Source organism: Sebastes umbrosus, chromosome 1, assembly GCF_015220745.1.
Source record: "Sebastes umbrosus isolate fSebUmb1 chromosome 1, fSebUmb1.pri, whole genome shotgun sequence".
NCBI lineage: Eukaryota > Metazoa > Chordata > Actinopteri > Perciformes > Sebastidae > Sebastes > Sebastes umbrosus.
In genome coordinates, this window is record NC_051269.1 from 31,678,481 (window position 1) to 31,692,033 (window position 13,553).

General features: G+C 40.4%; 1 protein-coding gene across 3 annotated transcripts in view; it reads right to left on the bottom strand.

Annotated features, from left to right (window-relative positions):
• The window catches only part of LOC119484712 (histone deacetylase 7-like), a 55,231-nt gene that overhangs the window by 26,934 nt on the left and 14,744 nt on the right, over positions 1-13,553 (bottom strand). For 2 of the 3 annotated variants that reach the window (XM_037763759.1, XM_037763749.1), the window contains exons 2-6: positions 4,145-4,320; positions 2,676-2,763; positions 2,091-2,205; positions 1,780-1,847; positions 94-207 (exon numbers count right to left, since the gene is read on the bottom strand). In XM_037763759.1, the coding sequence (XP_037619687.1) occupies positions 94-207; positions 1,780-1,847; positions 2,091-2,205; positions 2,676-2,763; positions 4,145-4,320 (561 nt within the window). Of the gene's footprint in view, positions 1-93; positions 208-1,779; positions 1,848-2,090; positions 2,206-2,675; positions 2,764-4,144; positions 4,321-6,009; positions 6,133-13,553 lie in introns of those variants that run through there. The other variant, XM_037763767.1, reaches the window with a different exon arrangement.

The following is a 13,553-nucleotide window of genomic DNA, read 5'->3' on the forward strand; positions in this document are numbered from 1 at the left end:
TATCAAAGCAGCATTAACTTGAAATAGCTAAAAGAGCGGTGCAAATAAAACAGAAGGTCATGAGAGTGTTCCAGCTAAATGCAGATACTTTACCCAGAGTTTCAGTCCTGTGCTTGACAGCGGGAGGGGCGCTGATCTTACGCCGCAGCGGGTTTGGCCTTGTGCTGATGAACTTCTTTATCTTCCACTTCAGAGTGGGCTCAGAGACTACACACACACACACACAAATATACACAAATGAATACGTGAAGAAGCACACACACAGACATGGTCTCATTAAAGCACCAGTGGGTAGAAACGGAGCAAATATGATTACAAAAAGTCATGTTTATAAAACGGTTACTATATCCTGACAGTAGTGCATGAGACAAGTAATCTGAAAACAATCATGTGCCTCTGTTTCCTCCGGTGCTCCTAATGGCATCTGCAAGATTTCACAGCCCGGAGGAAAACAACCAATCAGAGCCTTGCCGTCTCTGAGCAGCTGTCAATCACTCGCAAACTCTGATCATATTGCCAAACTAGGCAGCGCTGATCAAATATGAATCAATATTCTGTTACTGTGATGCCTATTTCTCGCCTCAAATGTTTTCAGAAACATCTTGTAGTGTACTGTTTAGCTGTAAAACAAACAAAGTTGGTGACTCAGCAGCCATGTTGAGATCTGTTGAGGAAATACTAAGCACCGCCCACCAGCCGGAGCACAGCCAATAGGAACGCTCAGTAGGAACGCTCTCTCTGAAATAACCCGTGATTGGCCAAAGTCTCCCGTCACAGGCTAGATTCTTTAAATCCTGAAAACAGAGCCATGAGGAGGTGCAGAAGTCTCTCAGAACACTTGAATTACAATATGCTGAAAGGTTATTATGGAGTTTTTGCCCAATGATGCCAAAAACATTCTGCCTACTGAAGCTTTAAAAGACACCTTTCAAACTCACAAAACTGAATCATAAACTGACTGATGTAATACATCTTCTACATCAGCAAGAATGCTCTCAGTCAGTGATGCACATACCAGAAGGATGCACTCAATTTCCATAACAAAAGTTGAAGCAACATAGCTGAACCACGCAAATACCTCAACCCTGGTCAATAGCATAAAAAGTCCCATGTTTACATTGGTCAGGCTCCAATAAGCCCAAACAAAACAATCAATCAGTGGCTAGCTCAGAGCAGATAAAAGGCAGCTTTGTGTTGTCGCCGTGCCAAAAACAGCACTGGAGGGTGTGTGTGTGTGCTGGCATCTAAGGGTTCTAGGGCAATGCAAATAAATAATGTCTGTGTACTCGCGGAGATGTACAGGAAGACGAAACCACTCCCACTCTCATTCACACGGTGAGGGAGACCTGCTCTGGACTCTCACACGGTTCATTTTACAAATACCTTCTTTAAAGTTATGTAACTGCTTTGGTCTTTGTGTCTCGTTGTTGTTTTTATGACTGTTTGGTCTCTCTCTCTGACCCTGCAGGCCTGGTGCTTAATGAGTTTCCTCCGTCTCACTGGAAAGGACACTCCTGTGTACGTTCATTCTCTACCTCACATTCTCTAATCCAGAATATGTAACGTAATGACAGTTTGCTGAGACACTGAAAAGTATCGCACCGAAACAAAATATCCCACTGAAGCTATGCAGTCGGATGACTTTGAGTCTAACTCAAATTACACAGAGCGCACCGCAACAGAACAGACCTGAAAGGGAAAATCACCAGTGACCTTCACGACTTTAACCTCAGGGTGGGAAACCCTCATCGCAGACACAAACAACCTGAGGTGTCTCACCTGTTCTGCGCAGGGCAAGGTCTTTACGCTCCTCACAGGCTGAAGACTTTGGGGACATGTCCGGGAGCCTAGGGAACCAAAATCATATTGGATAGACTGTTTCACTCATGAACGGGTATGAAGAGATTTGTTCAATTAAAAAGAAATCTTGTTATTTTAACATTATTTTCTTACTTTTATAAAAACCAGAAGAGGAAAAGACCTTTCTTACAACAATAAAGTGCCACAGTCATATTTGTTGTGAAAACTATGCAGTGTTTGCAGTTCACACTGTCTACTTTGTACTTTGTTTGTCCGTTTGTCTCTCTCACCTGTATCCTGGTGTAGGACTGCTGTGGTTGGGAGTGACCCTGTCATGGGTGGGCTGGCTCTTCATAATTATGTGTTCCCGAAGTTTCTGCCTTACCAGAGGACTGGCTACAGCACCTAATAGTAAAAAAAAGACAGTGATTGGGATCTTGTGGAGACATATAATAGGTAGACTAAACAGCCAACAGTGGGGTCGATAATATAAAATAATGAGAAAATGTTTTAAAATGTGAATAGTTTTTCTTCACAAATAACTTCTGTAGTATCAAAAAGAAGTCAGGAGACTTCTGAAGTAAAATCCAGGATATTTGTCACTTTCCTCTGAGCTCTCTTCATTTCCTCTGCATGGTAAAAACTAAAAACAGCTCAAAGTGTTTCCTGAAACAAGTGTGTTTGTTTGATATGAGTACAAATTTCCTTGGAATCTGAGAATACATCACAGCAATGTTGGAAATCCCCGTTTTTCTCATTGAAACATACAGTGCGCTATGACTCAGATGAAGAGCACGTCAACAGCCAACCGGTCCTTCAGAGAACCTACGAAAGCACTTTACAGTAAGGAGAAAAAAATAACACGTGATACTCACTCTGCTCATTTTTGCTCTTTCGTGTCAGCTGTTGCAGCCCTTCTCTTTTCTCCTGCTCCATCTCTCTTTGCCTTTGTTCAATGTTATACTGAGAAGAAGAAAAATGAAGAGATATCAACACTGTGCATGTGAGATTTCCACAAAAAGAGATAAACATTGCTATCACCACATTTTCTGACAACCCCCCCCCAATATTTCTATGTAACTGAATATTGCCTCTAGATTTGCACATTAAATAAGACTTCATGTTACACAAAAGAAATATAACACCAGAGGTGCAGCACCAACCAGCTGATCCTTGATCAGCACTGATCAGAATCTAATGCTGACAATGTGGTCTGTTTACAGAAACCTGAGCTGCTTCTTACTCAGGGTGCAATTTGTGAAAAAAACAGGGGGTGGGGGGATGTTTTTTAAATGCTTTTGTTCATGAAAATAAATGATGAACAACAGTGCAGCTGCAGCTCTTGCAGCTGTTAAAGTAACATTTATAGCATTATTGTAAACTTTAATAAAACTATTTCAGAACTTGAACTTAACCACTGTATATGCAGGAAGGTTTTAATCCATTTTTAAAATTTAATTTATCAAATAGCGCAATATTTTCACTCTCTTGCCTTGTCCTTTCCTCATGCGGACAAAAAAAAAATGGTTAAATGCTAATTTAACATGCCAGAATCAAATCCCCCTTCCAGTGCCATGGATAGCGCCACTCGGCCAGGCGTGTGCAATACATACATACGTGTTAACATAAAAATAAATAGGCTACTGTCCAGGCTACAATCTACTTGTCAGACTAAGAAAACAGTCTGCTTTGATGACAGACTTCTGTCTTCTTTTTCTGATTTCCTGTCGAGTGGTCATCTGCAGCTTCTTGCCCCTCTTTTAGCCGCATCTCTGCAAATCTCTGGTCAGGGAAGAAGGCAACCCCTGGTCCAATTACTGATATGAGCAGCAGAATGTTCAGCGAAGACGCGGTGTCATCTCTATTGTCACACAACTGCGAGCATTGACATTTATGATTTTATTGTTGTTTTCACTATAGACTGTTCTCACGTTGCAGCGCTTTTGGGAAATCCCCCCCATACCTCACACCCTGTTCTTGCTTATTTCTGCTGAACAATCATCAACCTGTGTAAAGACCTGTGGCAAAAGCAGCTGGTCCATCTGCATCTCACCCTCATCCAAATGAAATGCTGATGTGGTGATGAACGTTGCCAGATGTGGCAAGAATTGACGAAGGTCAAACTTTCATGAGAATACTCAGTCATATTAAGTTCCTGTTTCTGTAGTGAATGCTGAAATATTAAGGTGCTTATTTGTGATTATTTAAACTGGCAAAAAAGTAAAAAAACAACATAAATTGTAGATTTAGCCAATGTTTTCACACTGCTGCTGGTTATTCTTGGTGCTGCTAAAGCTTTCCGTTGTCATCGTCCAACTACACTGACACACAAGATGGTCCTTACCTGCAAGTGCTGCGGGGAGAACTGAGAGCAATGCTGAGGTCCAAGGAAGAAGGGAGGGCGGGGGGCCAGCATGGCCGAATCTAGGCCGGGATGTAACAACCTCTGGGTCACACTTAGGTCCATGGGCTGCTCCCCATGTATGGATAATGAAGCCTGATTGCTGATGATCACATCCACTACAGAAGGAGAGAGAGGGAGAAAACAGTACATCAATTTGTTGAAGAGTATCACTATCTATGCTTATGGGTGTCAATGTAGGGGGTGAGTATTGTTTGTCTCTTTGGAGTATCTGTATTCATATGTGACTATTTTTTAAAGTCCTGCATGCTGGTTAAAGATATATCATCATTGTAGATTAAGAGGATCAAAAGTAGTACAAATATCTTAGATGTGATAACACAAAGGGAAGCATGTTTTTAACAGATAGTCACAGAAAAAGTCCAAGAACAATCCGAGTGCCATTTACTGCTTGTTCTTTACATAAACATGATCAAGAGTGCACTCAGTTTATTTGGCATAAGTGTATGCCCAGATGTGTACTTGTACTTGAACTCTGCACATTCACCAGTCACATTTCATTTCATTCAAGTCTTCCTGCCTCAAGTGAACTGGCCATTGTCCAACACTGCATTCAGGAAAGCAAAAGAGAGGGATGTTTGTGTGTGTTGGGGTTGGAGGGGGCACTAAAGAAAGAAAGAATGAAGGAAACAGGGTGGGGAGTTGGATTTGAACATTGTGTGGTCAAGGCATTTGGGTCAGGTACATCAATCTGTCATCTCCCTTCCATGTTTTACTAAAATGAAAGAAATAAAAAGCTAAGTTTAGCATGAGTGAGACAATTGAACCAAGCTTCGGTGTCCTAACGAAAGGCAGATGTCTTTTTATAGGTGTAGGGGAGTGCGAAAAGTTTTTGATCCATTTATGCAATCCAAAGGCCACTGTAAATAAGTTAGACTAGAACAACCTTACTTTTCATCTCAAATGTTTTAAAGAGGACCTACTAGGCTTATTTTCAGGTGCATAATAAAAGCAAAAAAGCATAATAGGTCCCCTTTAACTGTAGCATACATGGCATAATATGGGCCTGACGGTATGACCTATGAAACATAACACAAACAGGAAGGCTAACAATAACTGGAAACATCAGCCTTAGGATTTTCTGGACTTTTGTGATGCACTATAACAACAAGACAAAAACATATGCAAGCTCACAGATAAACTTGATACTGTTTTTTGACGTGTCAATGCGACTGACACCCGAAACCCACAAACGTGGTGAGGAATGTTTCGGTACCGATACAAAAGCTCAGACAGATACAGTATGGAAGGAGACACCTTGCTCCCTCTGGGGTAGAGGGACAGTGGGAGGGAGGGAGGGAAGGACGTGGAAATTTACTGAACCCGTATGCCTGAGTGACTCCAACCCAAAATATTACTCAACATTACTCACATATTTCCTGTAAGTGGACTTTTCTTTACTGGCATAACTCTGCTGAATAACAACACTGTAACACACTACCTCTCACATCAAAGTATCTCAGAAAAACACACTTGCATTACAATTATTCACTTGATTGGGGAGTTATCCAGGGAGTTAACAAACAGAAGATAACATTATCAAACCAACTACAGTGATAAGGCACACAAAAGATAAATCATAATGCCAAAATAGCAGATAAAGATAAGTCAAGTAGATGGTATTTCTAGAGTTAAGCGCTGCGTTTTGACGGCTTGGTCTTCAGTGTCTACTATTAGAATTAAAAATAGCTCCAGCACAAAAGGTGCATGAGCTTAAATGAAGCCCACAACACAGACAACATCATCAGATCTAACTTTGCGGCTCAAAAAAACAGCTCAAAACAAACCTCCATACAAGTCCCACTGAACTTCCCTCCTGCAGGAGCCACACAGTAAGCTGTGCGGACCCAGGCAGCGTTATTTAGCCCTCATTCCCAACAGCAACACTGACTCAGAGAGAGAGGTAATCATGTCTGTGGAGGCGTTTCGGGTTGACAGAATTCCTCTTAAGAAGAAAACACTCCCACGCTCTTATTACTGCAGGTCAAGTGAGACTTACGCACAGTATGACATGAAAAAAAACACGTGAGGAGTTAATAAGACCAGGACTATTTACAGTACAAGATAATAATGTGCAGTTTAAGCCAAGTGGTTTTTCAGTTCTGTTGTCCTGCTTGATAACCAAATACAGAGTTCATAATAACAACGCTATTTGTACGAGGCATGTGTTGTCATGTATTTCTGTATGTGTGTAACAGAGAAAAACTAAAATATTATGTGAAAACTTAAACTCTGACGCATGATTGAAGCTTCTTGTGAAAATGATGCGTGCAATAAAAGCTTCTTGCGTCACTGGAATCCTACCTTGCCAGGTAACTCAAGAAAGCCATGACACGTCATGTTAGACAGAACTTAATCTCTGAAATATTTGAACCTGTCCCAACTTTCAGCTGGTTCAACAATATGTCAGTGTTTAAGTTGAAGGCGCCGGATGCTTTTTTTTTTTTTTACTGTAATTAAAAAAAATGTTAAACGTGCAACAGGAAATACCTGTTGCAGCAGAACAGTATGTATTACCAGAAGAATGTCTGTGTGTTTTCAAAGGAAATCAAACACTGGAGCAGAAAGACTGTGGTGTTAGTGGTGGTGGGGACTCAAATAATCTGCATACACTCTCTCTCTCTCTCTCCCGCACACACACACACGTTTACAGCAAGTCAGCTCCCCTGAGAGAAAGGAAATGATCAGGAAGTCACTTCTCATCTAAACAGAAAAGAAACACCTGCGGTATATTTTTACACTGAAAATACAGCGTAGACCAGGCTGCAGCAACAATACATATCTGAACTCTACTCAGTTTCAACAATGTGACACTAAACCTCCCCCCAGAGACACACGGTCTACACTGACTGACTTGTATTTATGTTCGGTATCGTTCTGCTGTTTTAAAGAAAAAAGGTCACTCTTCCACACAAATGTGTTTGGCTGAATTTTTCGCACTGAAACTGAAGCTGTGACTTTAGGCAGTGTGACTCATTATATGACTGGACACAAAACCAGCTCAGTCACCACATGATGCATTCAAAGCGCAAACTAAACAGTCAAGGTATCTTCCACTTTGACCCTTAAAAAGCTGCTGATTGTTTCCTATTGTCTTACAAAGACTTCACTCGAAGAGGACATGCACAGTTTGCACTTGTTTCAACATCACATTACAAAAAAGTAGTGCAATGGTGCAGGTATTTTTAGCTGAGATTGCTTTCCATCAATTGTGCTCTAAAAAAATGCAAGATGCATATTTTAAAACAAGAAAGAAATTATTTTTATATGAGAAAATCTGGAACGTTTTAAAAATAAGGAGAACTGCATCTAGATAAGATCTATGTGCGTGCTTCTGTCTCTCTCTCAGTTGAGCGTTGTTGTGCTAAAAATAGGCAGGAGACAAACTTCTGGTTTCTGTAATAGCATATTCGTTTCACAACCATCATCCTCTTTCTCTGCGCCTTCTGCAGCAACACACAGAGGCACTGACATACACACACACACCCACACGCACACACCTGCGCACATACACAGACACACACAAGAAACAGTGACTTCCTGTTTCTAAAGTTAGTCTGCACCATAACATCCTCTTGGTTCATTTAGGCAAGCAGCGAGCTGCTATTTTGGTTCAATGGCTCATTTCTGCAGCTCGAGAGTTACAGATGTCTTTCGGCAGTATTTATATCCACACTGAGGCCCTAAAATGTGCTTTTGTTTATTGTTAGAGCGAACTGCATAGTGGTATTGGATGGAGTTACTTCTGGAAGTCACACATCAGGTTAAGTGCTAGCTACTATTTGTATACATAAACACTGGCAGCAGGCTTGAGGTTGATGCGCAAGTTAGATGAGCAACAAAGCAGAAAGAGCAGGAGTTCAGAGACAAAATGTAATGTGAGCTATAAACAGATACTATTAATATTGTTTCTAGTAAGCTATCACGCATGCCATCTTGTGCTGAGTGTAAATCAAGTAAGTTTACAACCAGGCTGACACTGAGCATTAACCCTTGGGCTACATGCGGGTCTGAGTAGCGAAGCCAATGCTGAAGTGCCTTAAACTTGCATTCTTTCTAACAGCCAGCAGGGGGCGACTCCTCTGGTTGCAAAAAGAAGTCTGATTGTATAGAAGTCTATGAGAAAATGACCCTACTTCTCACTTGATTTATTACCTCGGTAAACATTGTAAACATGAGTTTATGGTCTCAATCACTAGTTTCAAGTCTTCTTCAATACAGCATGATGTTCATTTAGTAAATGATGGTCCCATTTAGAGTCAAATAGACCATAAAGAAGGGGATGCTTTAGGGTGCAGCTACGTTGTGATTGACAGGTTGCTACCACGTCGTTGTCCTGCCTGGGAGTTGCTTGTGTCTTCGTCTTACAACTTTAACACTTTCACAGTGTGTTTTCAGTTCATGAAAGTTAATTATAACCTTTTTGGTCGCCTGAAAATGTCTTATTCAGCATTCTGTTGTACTTAGCTGCTTAGAGGCCAGACACACAGCCATCCGAAGTTAAAGTTAAAGATCAAAGTAAGTGCTCTACATAAATTGAGCTCCATCTTTTCTTGTACAATGTCCGGTGTAATCGGTAACACCGGTGTTGTCACAAGTTTATTAACCGGTGGGAAAATGTCCTCACTGTGACATCCCTACGTCCACTTCTTATATACAGTCTATGGTATTAACATAGCCAATCACACACACACACAGCACCATGCTGACCATCATCACCAGTTCCCCCAGCCCACCACCTATCTCTCCGTCCTTTTCTCCGTCCCTCCCCCGTCCTTACGTTTAGAGGAATCCACAGCTGTTGGGGACATTCTGTCCCTCTGCTTCCGAGCAGCTGGAGTATCAATCTCCGTATGTGTGCATCCATACAGTATGTGTGTGCTTGTGTGTGTCCATCCTATACGCGCCAAGATATTAATAGCTTGCAGTTGTTTCCTTTGAGTGTACACAGCAGGTCTTTGTGTTTGCATAAGTAGGATCTGCTTGTGCGACAGTTGAGGTTTTGGTGCGTGTACACGTGTATCAGCGCATCAGTGCTGGCGTGTGTCGATGCCAATGTATTAATAGTGCCCATTTGTTTCTTTTGAAGGAGCACTGTGGCTCTTTGTGCGAGCTGCAGTATATGTAACCGTGCTGGTTTATTTTTAGTGTCACCTGTCAGTAAACACTTGTGTTATTGTATGTAATCACGCAAGTGCACATGTGTTTCGGGACACTGAGTTGCGTTGCTGTTTCTCAACATATTAATAGCATCGCACCACTTGTTTTTATGAGTGTGCGGCATGTGTGTGTGTGCTTATAAGTGTATTAATAGCATTCCCAATTGCCCACACATGTTTCTGTATGTGTATGGCGTGTGTGCAAGTGGCTGTCAATAACTTCAGCCTCATATATATCAGCCGTACTGCAAATGGGTGTGGATAGAGAATGAGTTGCTACAGCCGACCACTATGAGTGAGTTGATGATATTGGCTTAACCCCGATATTGGCATATATATTGCTGGGAGATATGTGAACAGAAATTGCAGTACATAAATGTTTTATTGGGTGCATTTTCAAGTATGTTTGATTAATTTATCTTGATTTAAGTTTAAAGAGGACATATTATGCTTCTGTGCTTTCCCTTTCCTTTTCGTGTGTTATATAGTTTTTTGTGCATGTAATAGGTCTGTAAAGCAACAAAGCTCACGGTTCACGCCAAAGGGAGTTACTCTCCCCCACAGAAACACTGCTCCTGAACTGCCTAAAAAACACCTTGCTTGAAGTCCTGCCTTTTCTTCCGTAACGTGGTGATGTCACCAAGTAACACATTTTGCATAATACATGCCTGACGGCTACTTTGGCACGCCCTCAAACAAAGCTAGATAGAGCAGAGCTGGAGCGGAGTCCGAAGAGTTTGGCTTGGTTGACATTAAAGCATGTTAACGTGTTTTAGTAGAAACCCAAAATACAAGTATGCACCTGAAAATAAGCATAACAGGTCTTCTTTAACATTTTTGTTGTATTTGCTACTGTATTTAAAGTTATAAGTAATAAAGTAATTTTCAATGAAGTTTACTTACTGTAGTATTAAATTTACTATTGTTACTATCATGATAAGAACATTTTATTGATAAATGTAAAATATTGTATCCTGAAAAGCTTTCACTTTTTTATGGCTGTAACTAAATTAGTTTTTTTAATTATAGATTAATGTGCAAAGTAGTTTTCGTAAATTAATTGTATAATTGTTTGGTAATTATTTGCTATAAAGTGTCAGAAAATACCAACCACAACTCCCCAGAGCACAAAGTGATGACTTTAAATTGCTTGCTTTGTATGTCCAACAGCCCAAACCACAAAGTTATTCAATTTACTGTGACACAAAACGAATAAAAACAGGAAATCCTGACATTTAAGAAACTGGAACCATTCAATGTTTGGGATTTTTCGATTAAACGATTATTCAATCGTCAAAATCCAGATTAATTATCTGTCAATCAACTGATCAATGAATCAGCTAATCATTCAACACATTTTAAAAACACAATGCGAGGAATGCTCGCCAATAAACTCTATAAATCATACAGCACATCTCATTTCCTTTTTACCCCGAGGCTTATGAAGTAACAACTTGTTATGTCACGACAAAAGCCATACATTCCTGTACATTGACTGTCAACAGGATGATTGCACAAGATGCCTTCATCGTCTAATCTTTTCTTTCTCTCAGAGTCATCAGTACATTTTTGTAATAACCCTTCCACTCTCTCTTCTACCGAAAGTTCAGAGGTCAGACACTTATAAGACTTCTCTTGATGTTGTGTCCCTGAGGCGGCGCGGGAAAAAAGATGAGGGGTCGCCAGCTCACTGAACTGTTGTGTGCATATACGAGAGTGTCACAAGCTAGTATGCTCTTTTTTTTGTGATTCTCCAGCTTGATTTCTCACAGCCAAAACAGACTGACAATTGTTGAAATGGTTTCATTTTTTCTCCTGTGGGTTCCAAAGGGTCATCTTTTTCTGAGGGGGAAAACAGAGCTAAATTTGGCCCAGGGAGCTGTCATAAGGTTGGCATGAGACTAAAACTCTGTCTTGGCCAAAAACACACACACACACAATATGGGTTACTGCTAAAAGAATTGACACTGATACTTTCATGACCTGCTCATTCATAAGGGAGAGTGGCGACACAGTACAATAGTGCTAATAAAAACCCTCGTTCAGACAGACCACACACAAATTATCACCTTAAAATTGCCCTCAATTATGCAAATTATGACACAATTTGACCTGACAGGAACACCAGCTGACTTCCTTTATGTACTTCAAAAGAAACAGTGACTGATTCTGGTCACTGATCTGTGCACCTAAGATCCTGAGCGAATGTGACCTTTACGCACCCACCCACCCACACACATACATACATGCAGAGAAATACTGGCGTTTATTTGTTTTTCACATGTAACAACCCAACGCCTGGCATAAGGGTGAATTGACTGAGTGAACAGGTTCTCATGCCCATTTCCTGCAGTATATTGCGTATCACAATCTGTTATTGCACACTAGGTTAGAAGGCTATGTACACAGAAGGGCTTCTTTGTTTCAAATACACCCTGCAGTCGGTAAGAATAAAGTTACTGTCTTCTACTAGCCTGCTTTTACTGCTGGTTTTGATAAAGTTACGGTCTCTGTTTGAACTTTGCTGATTTCCCTAATACTCTCCATCTTTTGCCCTCTTTTTCTCACACACACACAAACACACACACATACTCGCATGATCCACCAGCAGAGCGATGGTCCTGTTGCTGTTGTTTTTGAGGAGCAGCTTGTATCAGTAGTCAGCTGAGTTGATCTTAAATCAGGAACAGGAAATGTGATCTGGTGCTCTGGCCGGTGCAGAACACTGTCCCTATTGTCAGGGCACTGCTGTGGCTCACACTGGGAAAACACTGGGGACTTTTAAAGGTTATCTGTCCTGGGAAAAGGTTCATATTCACATTCACAACTAGCCTGCAGCACAAAGGTATACCCAAAAGGGATATGATGGATATGAATGGCATCTCAACACCTCACCAATTAATGGTTAATCAATTAGTCTGTCGACAGAAAATTAATTTACATCTATTTTTTTTTTTTACATCTTAGTTATTTTTCAATAAAGTCATATAAAGTATGATAGTAAACTGAATATCATTGAGTTTTGGATAAAACAAGCAATTTGAATATGTCATCTTGGGCTCTGGAAAATTCTAATCCAAATTTTTGGCTATTTTCTGACATTTTATAAACAAAATGATAAATCAATGAATTGGATAAAACAGATGCATCCAATGCAGGTTAGCATTTAATTTTGGTGTCATTGCAATTCGCTGAATAAATTACATTACAAGACTTTTTCATAGTCAACTCATAAGGAAACTCAAAAAAGAAAACCAAAATAACTAGCACACCTCTCCAGCTGCTTCCCAGCAGTATGTGTTAAACCACACGGTGAACTGAATGCTCAGAAATGGCTCTAAATAAACATGTTCATCTTTCTGTTATTTAAATAAGGGTTTCCCACTAATGCAAAGTGAAATCCAGCTTCATACCTAAACAGCAAGACAAAACAACACTGACTGCTATAGCAACCACATTGCAGTGCAACTGAATTATATGAATCACAAGCGTTATCTTACAACTGTCGTGACTCGCAGCTGATGCCAGCTGTAGAAGCACAGAGGAGACTTATGTTGACATCAAAATGTCTTGGAGTACAAGAATGTCTAAAAACCCCGCCAACAGAGAGACAAACAGTATTTCCACATCTCCAGTGTAAAGTGGGAATATTGAGCCTTTTGATGATGGTGGTAAAAGTTTCACTTGAACCTTCAGCCATATGAGGCCTATTCAGTGTTTACGACTGTGACAAAGCCAAACCCAAAGGCTGTCACAACTTGTGGAGCAAACTGGCTTTTGTGATGAACAGTTTGAGTAAGATGACACCAGTCATGTAGCATAAAGGGCTGGTTATAAGTGCTGGGACGATACACCTATCTCCCGATTCGATATGTATTGCAATTTTTAAGTATTGCGATTCGATATTACGATTTGTCGTGATTTTTCTTAACTTTTATAACACTAGACCATGGGAAAAAGTTAAATCATACACTTCTAGGGACTTTTACTTTGGAAAACATCTAAATTTATACAGTAATAATGTTTGATTTTCAACATGTATGTTGTCAGAGATGTGCTGAAGTCAAATATATCAGTCATTGTCAGGCATTATACATTTTTTCCCAGCAAACCAAAGGAATAAAGACATTTCCCTCACAAATTAGTGGTATTTTCTATTTAATTTATAAAGG